This window comes from Hydractinia symbiolongicarpus, chromosome 6 (genome assembly GCF_029227915.1).
Source record: "Hydractinia symbiolongicarpus strain clone_291-10 chromosome 6, HSymV2.1, whole genome shotgun sequence".
Lineage (NCBI taxonomy): Eukaryota > Metazoa > Cnidaria > Hydrozoa > Anthoathecata > Hydractiniidae > Hydractinia > Hydractinia symbiolongicarpus.
The window spans coordinates 33195576-33214213 of NC_079880.1; the positions used below are offsets into that span (position 1 = coordinate 33195576).

At 45.8% G+C, this 18638-nt stretch overlaps 1 protein-coding gene across 3 annotated transcripts; it reads left to right on the plus strand.

Moving 5' to 3' along the window:
• The first annotated feature begins 424 nt into the window (after window positions 1–424).
• Window positions 425–2295, plus strand: LOC130646926 (uncharacterized). 3 transcript variants are annotated; one of them, XM_057452601.1, is made up of 3 exons: window positions 1298–1522; window positions 1777–1954; window positions 2138–2295. In XM_057452601.1, the coding sequence occupies exons 2-3, from the start codon at window positions 1798–1800 to the stop codon at window positions 2269–2271; spliced, it is 291 nt and encodes a 96-aa protein (XP_057308584.1). In that variant the 5' UTR covers window positions 1298–1522; window positions 1777–1797; the 3' UTR covers window positions 2272–2295. The 3 variants fall into 3 exon arrangements, 2 of the variants coding, with proteins under 2 accessions (XP_057308584.1, XP_057308583.1); XR_008982793.1 differs by having other exon boundaries at window positions 425–1522; window positions 1777–2289; XM_057452600.1 differs by lacking the exon at window positions 1298–1522 and having other exon boundaries at window positions 1529–1954.
• Window positions 2296–18638: the final 16343 nt, after the last annotated feature.

Sequence of the window (18638 nt, forward strand, 5' to 3'; positions counted from 1 at the left end):
TGGTCTAGTTCTTCCACTCTCAATACACTACGCCGTCCTAAGTTGTTTTTCCTGGTTCCATGGCTTTACAACGCCGTAAACCACACGCACACGCCATGAAAAGGCTATGATACGGCCTCTGGACGCCTAATAAAGTCCTTACACGTAAATCACAAGGTTCCACGCGTCCAAGCTTGTTACCATTGGTCTAGTTCTTCCACTCTCGATACTATGGAACGCCAAGGCTGCCTTATTCGATGATTTCATTCGGTCATAAAACACTATTTGTCGCTAATTGTATTCGATTTTGTTAAAATTCATTCGATTTTGTAAAAATTCATTCGATTATGCGCTAAATTCATTCGATTATGCGCTAAGTTCATTCGATTATGCGCTGAATTCATTCGATTATGCGATGAATTCATTCGATTATGCGATGAGTTCATTCGATTATGCGATGAATTCATTCGATTATGCGCTGTTTGCATGTGATAAATTATTCGATGCGCTGAATTCATGCGCTAAATTATTCGATGCGCTGTTTGCATGCGCTAAATTATTCGATGCGCTGTTTGCATGCGCTAAATTATTCGATGCGCTGTTTGCATGCGCTAAATTATTCGATGCGCTGAATTCATGCGCTAAATTATTCGATGCGCTGTTTGCATGCGCTAAATTATTCGATGCGCTGAATTCATGCGCTAAATTATTCGATGCGCTGTTTGCATGCGATAAATTATTCGATGCGCTGAATTCATGCGCTAAATTATTCGATGCGCTGTTTGCATGCGATAAATTATTCGATAGTTTTGGCGCCTCAATCAAAACTCAAGGATTACAAAATTAATATGGCTGACGAAAGAACACGAGCTATATTAAAGAAACTTGGATTGAAACACCTTATTTTGAAGTTTAGTGAAGAAAATATAACCGCTGATTTGATACCAAAGCTTTCTCTAAAGCATTTCGAAAGCTTAGGTGTAACAGATAATGGAGTTATAATGAACTTGAGGGTAAAATTTTGCAGCTTTGGTGGAATTAAACCACAAAAGTTAAAGTGGGAAAATGGAGGAGCTCCAAAATTCCTAATACCTGAAGAAGTCCTACAAAACCTACTCAATGACGGCTGTCTTATTTCGGAGATCAGCAATATCTTATGCGTTTCAGAAAGAACAATTTATAGAAGAATGGAAGAGTATGGGCTTAAAAAGCATAACTTTACAGAAATGTCTAATGAAGAGTGTGATTCAATTCTGAGCACTGTGACTCAAGAGTTTCCTAATTGTGGCGAAGTTATGTTACGAGAACTGTTAAAACATTTCTTGTTGTTGTGAGCTTCTTAAAAACTAAAAAAAAATCTAAAAAGATAAATATTCTATGAAAATGAGTGTTTATTCTTATTTTTTTAGGCTTGAGTTTGCTTCAGAATGGCCCATTTCCACAGTTTTTGGAAGAAGATGACCTGCAAAAAATATTTTTTAACGAAGAACCTGGCAAATTCAATGAACTCCGAAGAGCTTTCAAGGATCTTGGAATTTTCCAAGTTTGTATTATATATTTTTGGATGTTTCTCTAAAAGAAGCTTTTTCTCATAAAGCTTTCTCTTAACATACCGTATTTCCTCTTATCCGTCTGTTTTCTAATACCTAAATTCAGCATTTTAAGGTTTATTAGAGGGGGCGTTAATAGAGGAAATACGGTAAGTAAATACATAAGGAAAAGATCTGTTGAGCATTGTATTTACATCTACACTCAATGAGTTTATTTATCATTATAATTAGTTATCATTGCTTTCAGATTGTGGAAGCCTTTCCTATCATGCTACACCTTTTCCGACCCAATCCTAATGCTACTTTCACTTTTAAAAAACTGGTCAACTTGCTTCAGCCAAAATGGGCAGCTGAAGGGTCAAACGAACATTACAGGCAGAAAAAGCTTTATCCGTCATTAATGAAATATTTGAGGCAAGCACATGGTAAGTGTCAAATTTAAATTTCCACGCGCTCGCTCCGCTTTTCTATAAACTAAATAGCCAAACATTTTTTATTTTGTATGAGCAGAGTTTCACAAAGGAAGCTGGCTTCTGCTACCTTAAGGGAAGAAATTATGTGCGGAAGAAATATCTATATATAAACTTTCTATTTTTGTTACTGTTTAGGTGGAAAACGTTCGGGTGTTTCGCTTCCCGATGTACTAAGGTTTGTCACTGGAAGTGAAGAAGAGCCTTTGTTAGGATTTGCACTGGCCCCTTCGATAAAATTTGTTCCGGTGATGGAAGAAGGTCGATTTTGACGCGCCAAAACTATCGAATAATTTATCGCATGCAAACAGCGCATCGAATAATTTAGCGCATGAATTCAGCGCATCGAATAATTTAGCGCATGCAAACAGCGCATCGAATAATTTAGCGCATGCAAACAGCGCATCGAATAATTTAGCGCATGAATTCAGCGCATCGAATAATTTATCACATGCAAACAGCGCATAATCGAATGAATTCATCGCATAATCGAATGAATTCATCGCATAATCGAATGAATTCATCGCATAATCGAATGAATTCAGCGCATAATCGAATGAACTTAGCGCATAATCGAATGAATTTAGCGCATAATCGAATGAATTTTTACAAAATCGAATGAATTTTAACAAAATCGAATACAATTAGCGACAAATAGTGTTTTATGACCGAATGAAATCATCGAATAAGGCAGCCTTGGCGTTCCATACGATACACTACGCCGTCCTAAGTTGTTTTTTCTGGTTCCATGGCTTTACAACGCCGTAAATCACATGTACACGCCATGAAAAGGCCATAATACGGCCTTTTGACGCCTATTAAATGCCTTACACGTAATCGTGTGGTTTCGCGTGCCTGCGCAGGTTACCATTGGTCTAGTCCTTCCTCCCTCAATACACTAGAACGTCCTAAGTTGTTTTCTCTGGTTCCATGTGTTTAGAACGCCGTAAACCACATGCACACGCCATTGAAAGGCCATAATACGGCCTCTGGACGCCTAATAAAGGCCTTACACGTAAATCACCGGGTTCCACGCGTCCAAGCTTGTTACCATTGGTCTAGTTCTTCCACTCTCAATACACTACGCCGTCCTAAGTTGTTTTCCCTGGTTCCATGGCTTTACAACGCCGTAATCCACATGCACACGCCATGAAAAGGCTATAATACGGCCTCTGGACGCCTAATAAAGGCCTTACACGTAAATCACGTGGTTCCACGCGTCCAAGCTTGTTACCATTGGTCTAGTTCTTCCACTCCCAATACACTACGCCGCCCTAAGTTGTTTTTCCTGGTTCCATGGCTTTACAACGCCGTAAACCACGTGCACACGCCATGAAAAGGCTATAATACGGCCTTTGACGCCCATTAAATGCCTTACACGTAAATCACGGGGTTCCACGCGTCCAAGCTTGTTACCATTGGTCTAGTTCTTCCACTCTCAATACACTACGCTGTCCTAAGTTGTTTTCCCTGGCTCCATGGCTTTACAACGCCGTAATCCACAAGCACACGCCATGAAAAGGCTATAATACGGCCTCTGGACGCCTAATAAAGGCCTTACACGTAAATCACAAGGATCCACGCGTCCAAGCTTGTTACCATTGGTCTAGTTCTTCCATCTCGATACACTACGCCGTCCTAAGTTGTTTTTTCTGGTTCCATGGCTTTACAACGCCGTAAACCACATGTACACGCCATGAAAAGGCTATAATACGGCCTTTTGACGCCTATTAAATGCCTTACACGTAATCGTGCGGTTTCGCGTGCCTGCGCAGGTTACCATTGGTCTAGTCCTTCCACTCTCAATACACTAGAACGTCCTAAGTTGTTTTTCCTGGTTCCATGGCTTTACAACGCCGTAAACCACATGCACACGCCATGAAAAGGCTATAATACGGCCTTTTGACGCCTATTAAATGCCTCACACGTAAATCACCGGGTTCCACGCGTCCAAGCTTGTTACCATTGGTCTAGTTCTTCCACTCTCAATACACTACGCCGTCCTAAGTTGTTTTTCCTGGTTCCATGGCTTTACAATGCCGTAAACCACGTGCACACGCCATGAAAAGGCTATAATACGGCCTTTTGACGCCCATTAAATGCCTTACACGTAAATCACTGGGTTCCACGCGTCCAAGCTTGTTACCGTTGGTCTAGTTTTTCTACTCTCAATACACTACGCCGTCCTAAGTTGTTTTCCCTGGTTCCATGGCTTTACAACGCCGTAATCCACATGCACACGCCATGAAAAGGCTATAATACGGCCTCTGGACGCCTAATAAAGGCCTTACACGTAAATCACGTGGTTCCACGCGTCCAAGCTTGGTACCATTGGTCTAGTTCTTCCACTCTCAATACACTACGCCGTCCTAAGTAGTTTTCCCTGGCTCCATGGCTTTAGAACGCCGTAATCCACATGCACACGCCATGAAGGCTATAATACGGCCTCTGGACGCCTAATAAAGGCCTTACACGTAAATCACGTGGTTCCACGCGTCCAAGCTTGTTACCATTGGTCTAGTTCTTCCACTCTCAATGCACTACGCCGTCCTAAGTTGTTTTTCCTGGTTCCATGGCTTTACAACGCCGTAAACCACATGCACACGCCATGAAAATGCTATAATACGGCCTTTTGACGCCTATTAAATGCCTTACACGTAAATCACCGGGTTCCACGCGTCCAAGCTTGTTACCATTGGTCTAGTTCTTCCACTCTCAATACACTACGCCGTCCTAAGTTGTTTTTCCTGGTTCCATGGCTTTACAATGCCGTAAACCACGTGCACACGCCATGAAAAGGCTATAATACGGCCTTTTGACGCCCATTAAATGCCTTACACGTAAATCACTGGGTTCCACGCGTCCAAGCTTGTTACCGTTGGTCTAGTTTTTCTACTCTCAATACACTACGCCGTCCTAAGTTGTTTTCCCTGGTTCCATGGCTTTACAACGCCGTAATCCACATGCACACGCCATGAAAAGGCTATAATACGGCCTCTGGACGCCTAATAAAGGCCTTACACGTAAATCACGTGGTTCCACGCGTCCAAGCTTGGTACCATTGGTCTAGTTCTTCCACTCTCAATACACTACGCCGTCCTAAGTAGTTTTCCCTGGCTCCATGGCTTTAGAACGCCGTAATCCACATGCACACGCCATGAAGGCTATAATACGGCCTCTGGACGCCTAATAAAGGCCTTACACGTAAATCACGTGGTTCCACGCGTCCAAGCTTGTTACCATTGGTCTAGTTCTTCCACTCTCAATGCACTACGCCGTCCTAAGTTGTTTTTCCTGGTTCCATGGCTTTACAACGCCGTAAACCACATGCACACGCCATGAAAATGCTATAATACGGCCTTTTGACGCCTATTAAATGCCTTACACGTAAATCACCGGGTTCCACGCGTCCAAGCTTGTTACCATTGGTCTAGTTCTTCCACTCCCAACACATTACGCCGTCCAAAGTTGTTTTTCCTGGTTCCATGGCTTTACAACGCCGTAAACCACGTGTACACGCCATGAAAAGGCTATAATACGGCCTTTTGACGCCCATTAAATGCCTTACACGTAAATCACGGGGTTCCACGCGTCCAAGCTTGTTACCATTGGTCCAGTTCTTCCACTCTCAATACACTACGCCGTCCTAAGTTGTTTTCCCTGGCTTCATGGCTTTACAACGCCGTAATCAACATGCACACGCCATGAAAAGGCTATAATACGGCCTCTGGACGCCTAATAAAGGCCTTACACGTAAATCACAAGGTTCCACGCGTCCAAGCTTGTTACCATTGGTCTAGTTCTTCCACTCTCAATACACTACGCCGTCCTAAGTTGTTTTCCCTGGTTCCATGGCTTTACAACGCCGTAAACCACATGCACACGCCATGAAAAGGTTATAATACGGCCTTTTGACGCCTAATAAAGGCCTTACACGTAAATCACGTGGTTCCACGCGTCCAAGCTTGTTACCATTGGTCTAGTTCTTCCACTCTCAATACACTACGCCGTCCTAAGTTGTTTTCCCTGGTTCCATGGCTTTACAACGCCGTAATCCACATGCACACGCCATGAAAAGGCTATAATACGGCCTCTGGACGCCTAATAAAGGCCTTACACGTAAATCACGTGGTTCCACGCGTCCAAGCTTGGTACCATTGGTCTAGTTCTTCCACTCTCAATACAATACGCCGTCCTAAGTTGTTTTCCCTGGCTCCATGGCTTTACAACGCCGTAATCCACATGCACACGCCATGAAGGCTATAATACGGCCTCTGGACGCCTAATAAAGGCCTTACACGTAAATCACGTGGTTCCACGCGTCCAAGCTTGTTACCATTGGTCTAGTTCTTCCACTCTCAATACACTACGCCGTCCTAAGTTGTTTTTCCTGGTTCCATGGCTTTACAACGCCGTAAACCACACGCACACGCCATGAAAAGGCTATGATACGGCCTCTGGACGCCTAATAAAGTCCTTACACGTAAATCACAAGGTTCCACGCGTCCAAGCTTGTTACCATTGGTCTAGTTCTTCCACTCTCGATACACTACGCCGTCCTAAGTTGTTTTTTCTGGTTCCATGGCTTTACAACGCCGTAAATCACATGTACACGCCATGAAAAGGCCATAATACGGCCTTTTGACGCCTATTAAATGCCTTACACGTAATCGTGTGGTTTCGCGTGCCTGCGCAGGTTACCATTGGTCTAGTCCTTCCTCCCTCAATACACTAGAACGTCCTAAGTTGTTTTCTCTGGTTCCATGTGTTTAGAACGCCGTAAACCACATGCACACGCCATTGAAAGGCCATAATACGGCCTCTGGACGCCTAATAAAGGCCTTACACGTAAATCACGTGGTTCCACGCGTCCAAGCTTGGTACCATTGGTCTAGTTCTTCCACTCTCAATACACTACGCCGTCCTAAGTTGTTTTCCCTGGCTCCATGGCTTTACAACGCCGTAATCCACATGCACACGCCATGAAGGCTATAATACGGCCTCTGGACGCCTAATAAAGGCCTTACACGTAAATCACGTGGTTCCACGCGTCCAAGCTTGTTACCATTGGTCTAGTTCTTCCACTCTCAATACACTACGCCGTCCTAAGTTGTTTTTCCTGGTTCCATGGCTTTACAACGCCGTAAACCACACGCACACGCCATGAAAAGGCTATGATACGGCCTCTGGACGCCTAATAAAGTCCTTACACGTAAATCACAAGGTTCCACGCGTCCAAGCTTGTTACCATTGGTCTAGTTCTTCCACTCTCGATACACTACGCCGTCCTAAGTTGTTTTTTCTGGTTCCATGGCTTTACAACGCCGTAAATCACATGTACACGCCATGAAAAGGCCATAATACGGCCTTTTGACGCCTATTAAATGCCTTACACGTAATCGTGTGGTTTCGCGTGCCTGCGCAGGTTACCATTGGTCTAGTCCTTCCTCCCTCAATACACTAGAACGTCCTAAGTTGTTTTCTCTGGTTCCATGTGTTTAGAACGCCGTAAACCACATGCACACGCCATTGAAAGGCCATAATACGGCCATTTGCCGCCTATTAGAGGCCTTACATGTAAATCGCGTGTTTCCGCGTGACTGCGCAGGTTACTATTGGTCTAGTTCTTCCACTCTCAATGCACTACGCCGTCCTAAGTTGTTTTTCCTGGTTCCATGGCTTTACAACGCCGTAAACCACATGCACACGCCATGAAAAGGCTATAATACGGCCTTTTGACGCCCATTAAATGCCTTACACGTAAATCACGGGGTTCCACGCGTCCAAGCTTGTTACCATTGGTCTAGTTCTTCCACTCTCAATACACTACGCCGTCCTAAGTTGTTTTCCCTGGCTCCATGGCTTTACAACGCCGTAATCAACATGCACACGCCATGAAAAGGCTATAATACGGCCTCTGGACGCCTAATAAAGGCCTTACACGTAAATCACAAGGTTCCACGCGTCCAAGCTTGTTACCATTGGTCTAGTTCTTCCACTCTCAATACACTACGCCGTCCTAAGTTGTTTTCCCTGGTTCCATGGCTTTACAACGCCGTAAACCACATGCACACGCCATTGAAAGGCCATAATACGGCCATTTGCCGCCTGTTAAATGCCTTACACGTAAATCACCGGGTTCCACGCGTCCAAGCTTGTTACCATTGGTCTAGTTCTTCCACTCTCAATACACTACGCCGTCCTAAGTTGTTTTCCCTGGCTCCATGGCTTTACAACGCCGTAATCCACATGCACACGCCATGAAAAGGCTATAATACGGCCTCTGGACGCCTAATAAAGGCCTTACACGTAAATCACGTGGTTCCACGCGTCCAAGCTTGTTACCATTGGTCTAGTTCTTCCACTCTCGATACATTACGCCGTCCTAAGTTGTTTTTTCTGGTTCCATGGCTTTACAACGCCGTAAACCACATGTACACGCCATGAAAAGGCCATAATACGGCCTTTTGACGCCTATTAAATGCCTTACACGTAATCGTGTGGTTTCGCGTGCCTGCGCAGGTTACCATTGGTCTAGTCCTTCCTCTCTCAATACACTAGAACGTCCTAAGTTGTTTTCTCTGGTTCCATGTGTTTAGAACGCCGTAAACCACATGCACACGCCATTGAAAGGCCATAATACGGCCATTTGCCGCCTATTAAAAGCCTTACACGTAAATCGCGTGTTTCCGCGTGACTGCGCAGGTTACTATTGGTCTAGTTCTTCCACTCTCAATGAACTACGCCGTCCTAAGTTGTTTTTCCTGGTTCCATGGCTTTACAACGCCGTAAACCACATGCACACGCCATGAAAATGCTATAATACGGCCTTTTGACGCCTATTAAATGCCTTACACGTAAATCACCGGGTTCCACGCGTCCAAGCTTGTTATTATTGGTCTAGTTCTTCCACTCTCAATACACTACGCCATCCTAAGTTGTTTTCTCTGGCTCCATAGCTTTGGAACGCCGTCAACTACATGCACACGCCTTTGAAAAGCTATAATACCGCCTTTGCCGCCTAATAAAGTCCTTACACGTAAATCACGTTGGTCTGCGTGCCTGCGCTGGTTACCATTGGTTTAGTCTTTCCACTCTCAATACACAAGAGCGTCCTAAGTTGTTTTTCCTGTGTCCATGGCTCTACAACGCCGTAAACCACATGCACACGCCATAAAAAGGCTATAATACGGCCTTTTGACGCCTATTAAATGCCTTACACGTAAATCACCGGGTTCCACGCGTCCAAGCTTGTTACCATTGGTCTAGTTCTTCCACTCCCAACACATTACGCCGTCCAAAGTTGTTTTTCCTGGTTCCATGGCTTTACAACGCCGTAAACCACGTCTACACGCCATGAAAAGGCTATAATACGGCCTTTTGACGCCCATTAAATGCCTTACACGTAAATCACGGGGTTCCACGCGTCCAAGCTTGTTACCATTGGTCCAGTTCTTCCACTCTCAATACACTACGCCGTCCTAAGTTGTTTTCCCTGGCTTCATGGCTTTACAACGCCGTAATCAACATGCACACGCCATGAAAAGGCTATAATACGGCCTCTGGACGCCTAATAAAGGCCTTACACGTAAATCACAAGGTTCCACGCGTCCAAGCTTGTTACCATTGGTCTAGTTCTTCCACTCTCAATACACTACGCCGTCCTAAGTTGTTTTCCCTGGTTCCATGGCTTTACAACGCCGTAAACCACATGCACACGCCATGAAAAGGTTATAATACGGCCTTTTGACGCCTAATAAAGGCCTTACACGTAAATCACGTGGTTCCACGCGTCCAAGCTTGTTACCATTGGTCTAGTTCTTCCACTCTCAATACACTACGCCGTCCTAAGTTGTTTTCCCTGGTTCCATGGCTTTACAACGCCGTAATCCACATGCACACGCCATGAAAAGGCTATAATACGGCCTCTGGACGCCTAATAAAGGCCTTACACGTAAATCACGTGGTTCCACGCGTCCAAGCTTGGTACCATTGGTCTAGTTCTTCCACTCTCAATACACTACGCCGTCCTAAGTTGTTTTCCCTGGCTCCATGGCTTTACAACGCCGTAATCCACATGCACACGCCATGAAGGCTATAATACGGCCTCTGGACGCCTAATAAAGGCCTTACACGTAAATCACGTGGTTCCACGCGTCCAAGCTTGTTACCATTGGTCTAGTTCTTCCACTCTCAATACACTACGCCGTCCTAAGTTGTTTTTCCTGGTTCCATGGCTTTACAACGCCGTAAACCACACGCACACGCCATGAAAAGGCTATGATACGGCCTCTGGACGCCTAATAAAGTCCTTACACGTAAATCACAAGGTTCCACGCGTCCAAGCTTGTTACCATTGGTCTAGTTCTTCCACTCTCGATACACTACGCCGTCCTAAGTAGTTTTTTCTGGTTCCATGGCTTTACAACGCCGTAAATCACATGTACACGCCATGAAAAGGCCATAATACGGCCTTTTGACGCCTATTAAATGCCTTACACGTAATCGTGTGGTTTCGCGTGCCTGCGCAGGTTACCATTGGTCTAGTCCTTCCTCCCTCAATACACTAGAACGTCCTAAGTTGTTTTCTCTGGTTCCATGTGTTTAGAACGCCGTAAACCACATGCACACGCTATTGAAAGGCCATAATACGGCCATTTGCCGCCTATTAAAAGCCTTACACGTAAATCGCGTGTTTCCGCGTGACTGCGCAGGTTACTATTGGTCTAGTTCTTCCACTCTCAATGAACTACGCCGTCCTAAGTTGTTTTTCCTGGTTCCATGGCTTTACAACGCCGTAAACCACATGCACACGCCATGAAAATGCTATAATACGGCCTTTTGACGCCTATTAAATGCCTTACACGTAAATCACCGGGTTCCACGCGTCCAAGCTTGTTATTATTGGTCTAGTTCTTCCACTCTCAATACACTACGCCGTCCTAAGTTGTTTTCTCTGGCTCCATAGCTTTGGAACGCCGTCAACTACATGCACACGCCTTTGAAAAGCTATAATACCGCCTTTGCCGCCTAATAAAGTCCTTACACGTAAATCACGTTGGTCTGCGTGCCTGCGCTGGTTACCATTGGTTTAGTCTTTCCACTCTCAATACACAAGAGCGTCCTAAGTTGTTTTTCCTGTGTCCATGGCTCTACAACGCCGTAAACCACATGCACACGCCATAAAAAGGCTATAATACGGCCTTTTGACGCCTATTAAATGCCTTACACGTAAATCACCGGGTTCCACGCGTCCAAGCTTGTTACCATTGGTCTAGTTCTTCCACTCCCAACACATTACGCCGTCCAAAGTTGTTTTTCCTGGTTCCATGGCTTTACAACGCCGTAAACCACGTGTACACGCCATGAAAAGGCTATAATACGGCCTTTTGACGCCCATTAAATGCCTTACACGTAAATCACGGGGTTCCACGCGTCCAAGCTTGTTACCATTGGTCCAGTTCTTCCACTCTCAATACACTACGCCGTCCTAAGTTGTTTTCCCTGGCTTCATGGCTTTACAACGCCGTAATCAACATGCACACGCCATGAAAAGGCTATAATACGGCCTCTGGACGCCTAATAAAGGCCTTACACGTAAATCACAAGGTTCCACGCGTCCAAGCTTGTTACCATTGGTCTAGTTCTTCCACTCTCAATACACTACGCCGTCCTAAGTTGTTTTCCCTGGTTCCATGGCTTTACAACGCCGTAATCCACATGCACACGCCATGAAAAGGCTATAATACGGCCTCTGGACGCCTAATAAAGGCCTTACACGTAAATCACGTGGTTCCACGCGTCCAAGCTTGGTACCATTGGTCTAGTTCTTCCACTCTCAATACACTACGCCGTCCTAAGTTGTTTTCCCTGGCTCCATGGCTTTACAACGCCGTAATCCACATGCACACGCCATGAAGGCTATAATACGGCCTCTGGACGCCTAATAAAGGCCTTACACGTAAATCACGTGGTTCCACGCGTCCAAGCTTGTTACCATTGGTCTAGTTCTTCCACTCTCAATACACTACGCCGTCCTAAGTTGTTTTTCCTGGTTCCATGGCTTTACAACGCCGTAAACCACACGCACACGCCATGAAAAGGCTATGATACGGCCTCTGGACGCCTAATAAAGTCCTTACACGTAAATCACAAGGTTCCACGCGTCCAAGCTTGTTACCATTGGTCTAGTTCTTCCACTCTCGATACACTACGCCGTCCTAAGTTGTTTTTTCTGGTTCCATGGCTTTACAACGCCGTAAATCACATGTACACGCCATGAAAAGGCCATAATACGGCCTTTTGACGCCTATTAAATGCCTTACACGTAATCGTGTGGTTTCGCGTGCCTGCGCAGGTTACCATTGGTCTAGTCCTTCCTCCCTCAATACACTAGAACGTCCTAAGTTGTTTTCTCTGGTTCCATGTGTTTAGAACGCCGTAAACCACATGCACACGCCATTGAAAGGCCATAATACGGCCTCTGGACGCCTAATAAAGGCCTTACACGTAAATCACGTGGTTCCACGCGTCCAAGCTTGGTACCATTGGTCTAGTTCTTCCACTCTCAATACACTACGCCGTCCTAAGTTGTTTTCCCTGGCTCCATGGCTTTACAACGCCGTAATCCACATGCACACGCCATGAAGGCTATAATACGGCCTCTGGACGCCTAATAAAGGCCTTACACGTAAATCACGTGGTTCCACGCGTCCAAGCTTGTTACCATTGGTCTAGTTCTTCCACTCTCAATACACTACGCCGTCCTAAGTTGTTTTTCCTGGTTCCATGGCTTTACAACGCCGTAAACCACACGCACACGCCATGAAAAGGCTATGATACGGCCTCTGGACGCCTAATAAAGTCCTTACACGTAAATCACAAGGTTCCACGCGTCCAAGCTTGTTACCATTGGTCTAGTTCTTCCACTCTCGATACACTACGCCGTCCTAAGTTGTTTTTTCTGGTTCCATGGCTTTACAACGCCGTAAATCACATGTACACGCCATGAAAAGGCCATAATACGGCCTTTTGACGCCTATTAAATGCCTTACACGTAATCGTGTGGTTTCGCGTGCCTGCGCAGGTTACCATTGGTCTAGTCCTTCCTCCCTCAATACACTAGAACGTCCTAAGTTGTTTTCTCTGGTTCCATGTGTTTAGAACGCCGTAAACCACATGCACACGCCATTGAAAGGCCATAATACGGCCATTTGCCGCCTATTAAAGGCCTTACATGTAAATCGCGTGTTTCCGCGTGACTGCGCAGGTTACTATTGGTCTAGTTCTTCCACTCTCAATGCACTACGCCGTCCTAAGTTGTTTTTCCTGGTTCCATGGCTTTACAACGCCGTAAACCACATGCACACGCCATGAAAAGGCTATAATACGGCCTTTTGACGCCCATTAAATGCCTTACACGTAAATCACGGGGTTCCACGCGTCCAAGCTTGTTACCATTGGTCTAGTTCTTCCACTCTCAATACACTACGCCGTCCTAAGTTGTTTTCCCTGGCTCCATGGCTTTACAACGCCGTAATCAACATGCACACGCCATGAAAAGGCTATAATACGGCCTCTGGACGCCTAATAAAGGCCTTACACGTAAATCACAAGGTTCCACGCGTCCAAGCTTGTTACCATTGGTCTAGTTCTTCCACTCTCAATACACTACGCCGTCCTAAGTTGTTTTCCCTGGTTCCATGGCTTTACAACGCCGTAAACCACATGCACACGCCATTGAAAGGCCATAATACGGCCATTTGCCGCCTGTTAAATGCCTTACACGTAAATCACCGGGTTCCACGCGTCCAAGCTTGTTACCATTGGTCTAGTTCTTCCACTCTCAATACACTACGCCGTCCTAAGTTGTTTTCCCTGGCTCCATGGCTTTACAACGCCGTAATCCACATGCACACGCCATGAAAAGGCTATAATACGGCCTCTGGACGCCTAATAAAGGCCTTACACGTAAATCACGTGGTTCCACGCGTCCAAGCTTGTTACCATTGGTCTAGTTCTTCCACTCTCGATACATTACGCCGTCCTAAGTTGTTTTTTCTGGTTCCATGGCTTTACAACGCCGTAAACCACATGTACACGCCATGAAAAGGCCATAATACGGCCTTTTGACGCCTATTAAATGCCTTACACGTAATCGTGTGGTTTCGCGTGCCTGCGCAGGTTACCATTGGTCTAGTCCTTCCTCTCTCAATACACTAGAACGTCCTAAGTTGTTTTCTCTGGTTCCATGTGTTTAGAACGCCGTAAACCACATGCACACGCCATTGAAAGGCCATAATACGGCCATTTGCCGCCTATTAAAAGCCTTACACGTAAATCGCGTGTTTCCGCGTGACTGCGCAGGTTACTATTGGTCTAGTTCTTCCACTCTCAATGAACTACGCCGTCCTAAGTTGTTTTTCCTGGTTCCATGGCTTTACAACGCCGTAAACCACATGCACACGCCATGAAAATGCTATAATACGGCCTTTTGACGCCTATTAAATGCCTTACACGTAAATCACCGGGTTCCACGCGTCCAAGCTTGTTATTATTGGTCTAGTTCTTCCACTCTCAATACACTACGCCGTCCTAAGTTGTTTTCTCTGGCTCCATAGCTTTGGAACGCCGTCAACTACATGCACACGCCTTTGAAAAGCTATAATACCGCCTTTGCCGCCTAATAAAGTCCTTACACGTAAATCACGTTGGTCTGCGTGCCTGCGCTGGTTACCATTGGTTTAGTCTTTCCACTCTCAATACACAAGAGCGTCCTAAGTTGTTTTTCCTGTGTCCATGGCTCTACAACGCCGTAAACCACATGCACACGCCATAAAAAGGCTATAATACGGGCTTTTGACGCCTATTAAATGCCTTACACGTAAATCACGGGGTTCCACGCGTCCAAACTTGTTACCATTGGTCTAGTCCTTCCACTCTCAATACACTACGCCGTCCTAAGTTGTTATTCCTGGTTCCATGGCTTCAGAACGCCGTAATCCACATGCACACGCCATGAAAAGGCTTGAATACGGCCCCTGGACGCCTAATAAAGGCCTTACACGTAAATCACAAGGTTCCACGCGTCCAAGCTTGTTACCATTGGTCTAGTTCTTCCACTCTCACTACACTACGCCATCCTAAGTTGTTTTCCCTGGTTCCATGGCTTTACAACGCCGCAATCCACATGCACACGCCATGAAAAGGCTATAATACGGCCTCTGGACGCCTAATAAAGGCCTTACACGTAAATCACAAGGTTCCACGCGTCCAAGCTTGTTACCATTGGTCTAGTTCTTCCACTCTCGATACACTACGCCGTCCTAAGTTGTTTTTTCTGGTTCCATGGCTTTACAACGCCGTAAACCACATGTACACGCCATGAAAAGGCTATAATACGGCCTTTTGACGCCTATTAAATGCCTTACACGTAATCGTGTGAATTCGTGTGCCTGCGCAGTTTACCATTGGTCTAGTCCTTCCACTCTCAATACACTAGAACGTCCTAAGTTGTTATTCCTGGTTCCATGGCTTCAGAACACCGTAATCCACATGCACACGCCATGAAAAGGCTTTAATACGGCCCCTGGACGCCTAATAAAGGCCTTACACGTAAATCACAAGGTTCCACGCGTCCAAGCTTGTTACCATTGGTCTAGTTCTTCCACTTTCAATACACTACGCCGTCCTAAGTTGTTTTCCCTGGTTCCATGGCTTTACAACGCCGTAATCCACATGCACACGCGATGAAAAGGCTATAATACGGCCTTTAAACGCCTAAAAAGGCCTTACACGTAAATCACGTGGTTTCACGCGTCCAAGCTTGTTACCATTGGTCTAGTTCTTCCACTCTCAATACACTACGCCGTCCTAAGTTGATTTCCCTGGCTCCATGGCTTTACAACGCCGTAATCCACATGCACACGCCATGAAAAGGCTATAATACGGCCTCTGGACGCCTAATAAAGGCCTTACACGTAAATCACGTGGTTCCACGCGTCCAAGCTTGTTACCATTGGTCTAGTTCTTCCACTCTCAATACACTACCCCGTCCTTAGTTGTTTTTCCTGGTTCCATGGCTTTACAACGCCGTAATCCACATGCACACGCCATGAAAAGGCTATAATACGGCCTTTTGACGCCTATTAAATGCCTTACACGTAATCGTGTGGTTTTGCGTGCCTGCGCAGGTTACCATTGGTCTAGTCCTTCCTCTCTCAATACACTAGAACGTCTTAAGTTGTTTTTGTCTGGTTCCATGTGTTTAGAACGCCGTAAACCACATCCACACGCCATTGAAAGGCCATAATACGGACATTTGCTGCATATTAAAGGCCTTACACGTAAATCGCGTGTTTTCGCGTGACTGCGCAGGTTACTATTGGTCTAGTTGTTCCACCCTCAATGCACTACGCCGTCCTAAGTTGTTTTTCCTGGTTCCATGGTTTTACAACGCCGTAAACCACATGCACACGCCATGAAAATGCTATAATACGGCCTTTTGACGCCTATTAAATGCCTTACACGTAAATCACCGGGTTCCACGCGTCCAAGCTTGTTATTATTGGTCTAGTTCTTCCACTCTCAATACACTACGCCGTCCTAAGTTGTTTTCCCTGGCTCCATGGCTTTACAACGCCGTAATCCACATGCACACGCCATGAAGGCTATAATACGGCCTCTGGACGCCTAATAAAGGCCTTACACGTAAATCACGTGGTTCCACGCGTCCAAGCTTGTTACCATTGGTCTAGTTCTTCCACTCTCAATACACTACGCCGTCCTAAGTTGTTTTTCCTGGTTCCATGGCTTTACAACGCCGTAAACCACACGCACACGCCATGAAAAGGCTATGATACGGCCTCTGGACGCCTAATAAAGTCCTTACACGTAAATCACAAGGTTCCACGCGTCCAAGCTTGTTACCATTGGTCTAGTTCTTCCACTCTCGATACACTACGCCGTCCTAAGTTGTTTTTTCTGGTTCCATGGCTTTACAACGCCGTAAATCACATGTACACGCCATGAAAAGGCCATAATACGGCCTTTTGACGCCTATTAAATGCCTTACACGTAATCGTGTGGTTTCGCGTGCCTGCGCAGGTTACCATTGGTCTAGTCCTTCCTCCCTCAATACACTAGAACGTCCTAAGTTGTTTTCTCTGGTTCCATGTGTTTAGAACGCCGTAAACCACATGCACACGCCATTGAAAGGCCATAATACGGCCTCTGGACGCCTAATAAAGGCCTTACACGTAAATCACGTGGTTCCACGCGTCCAAGCTTGGTACCATTGGTCTAGTTCTTCCACTCTCAATACACTACGCCGTCCTAAGTTGTTTTCCCTGGCTCCATGGCTTTACAACGCCGTAATCCACATGCACACGCCATGAAGGCTATAATACGGCCTCTGGACGCCTAATAAAGGCCTTACACGTAAATCACGTGGTTCCACGCGTCCAAGCTTGTTACCATTGGTCTAGTTCTTCCACTCTCAATACACTACGCCGTCCTAAGTTGTTTTTCCTGGTTCCATGGCTTTACAACGCCGTAAACCACACGCACACGCCATGAAAAGGCTATGATACGGCCTCTGGACGCCTAATAAAGTCCTTACACGTAAATCACAAGGTTCCACGCGTCCAAGCTTGTTACCATTGGTCTAGTTCTTCCACTCTCGATACACTACGCCGTCCTAAGTTGTTTTTTCTGGTTCCATGGCTTTACAACGCCGTAAATCACATGTACACGCCATGAAAAGGCCATAATACGGCCTTTTGACGCCTATTAAATGCCTTACACGTAATCGTGTGGTTTCGCGTGCCTGCGCAGGTTACCATTGGTCTAGTCCTTCCTCCCTCAATACACTAGAACGTCCTAAGTTGTTTTCTCTGGTTCCATGTGTTTAGAACGCCGTAAACCACATGCACACGCCATTGAAAGGCCATAATACGGCCATTTGCCGCCTATTAAAGGCCTTACATGTAAATCGCGTGTTTCCGCGTGACTGCGCAGGTTACTATTGGTCTAGTTCTTCCACTCTCAATGCACTACGCCGTCCTAAGTTGTTTTTCCTGGTTCCATGGCTTTACAACGCCGTAAACCACATGCACACGCCATGAAAAGGCTATAATACGGCCTTTTGACGCCCATTAAATGCCTTACACGTAAATCACGGGGTTCCACGCGTCCAAGCTTGTTACCATTGGTCTAGTTCTTCCACTCTCAATACACTACGCCGTCCTAAGTTGTTTTCCCTGGCTCCATGGCTTTACAACGCCGTAATCAACATGCACACGCCATGAAAAGGCTATAATACGGCCTCTGGACGCCTAATAAAGGCCTTACACGTAAATCACAAGGTTCCACGCGTCCAAGCTTGTTACCATTGGTCTAGTTCTTCCACTCTCAATACACTACGCCGTCCTAAGTTGTTTTCCCTGGTTCCATGGCTTTACAACGCCGTAAACCACATGCACACGCCATTGAAAGGCCATAATACGGCCATTTGCCGCCTGTTAAATGCCTTACACGTAAATCACCGGGTTCCACGCGTCCAAGCTTGTTACCATTGGTCTAGTTCTTCCACTCTCAATACACTACGCCGTCCTAAGTTGTTTTCCCTGGCTCCATGGCT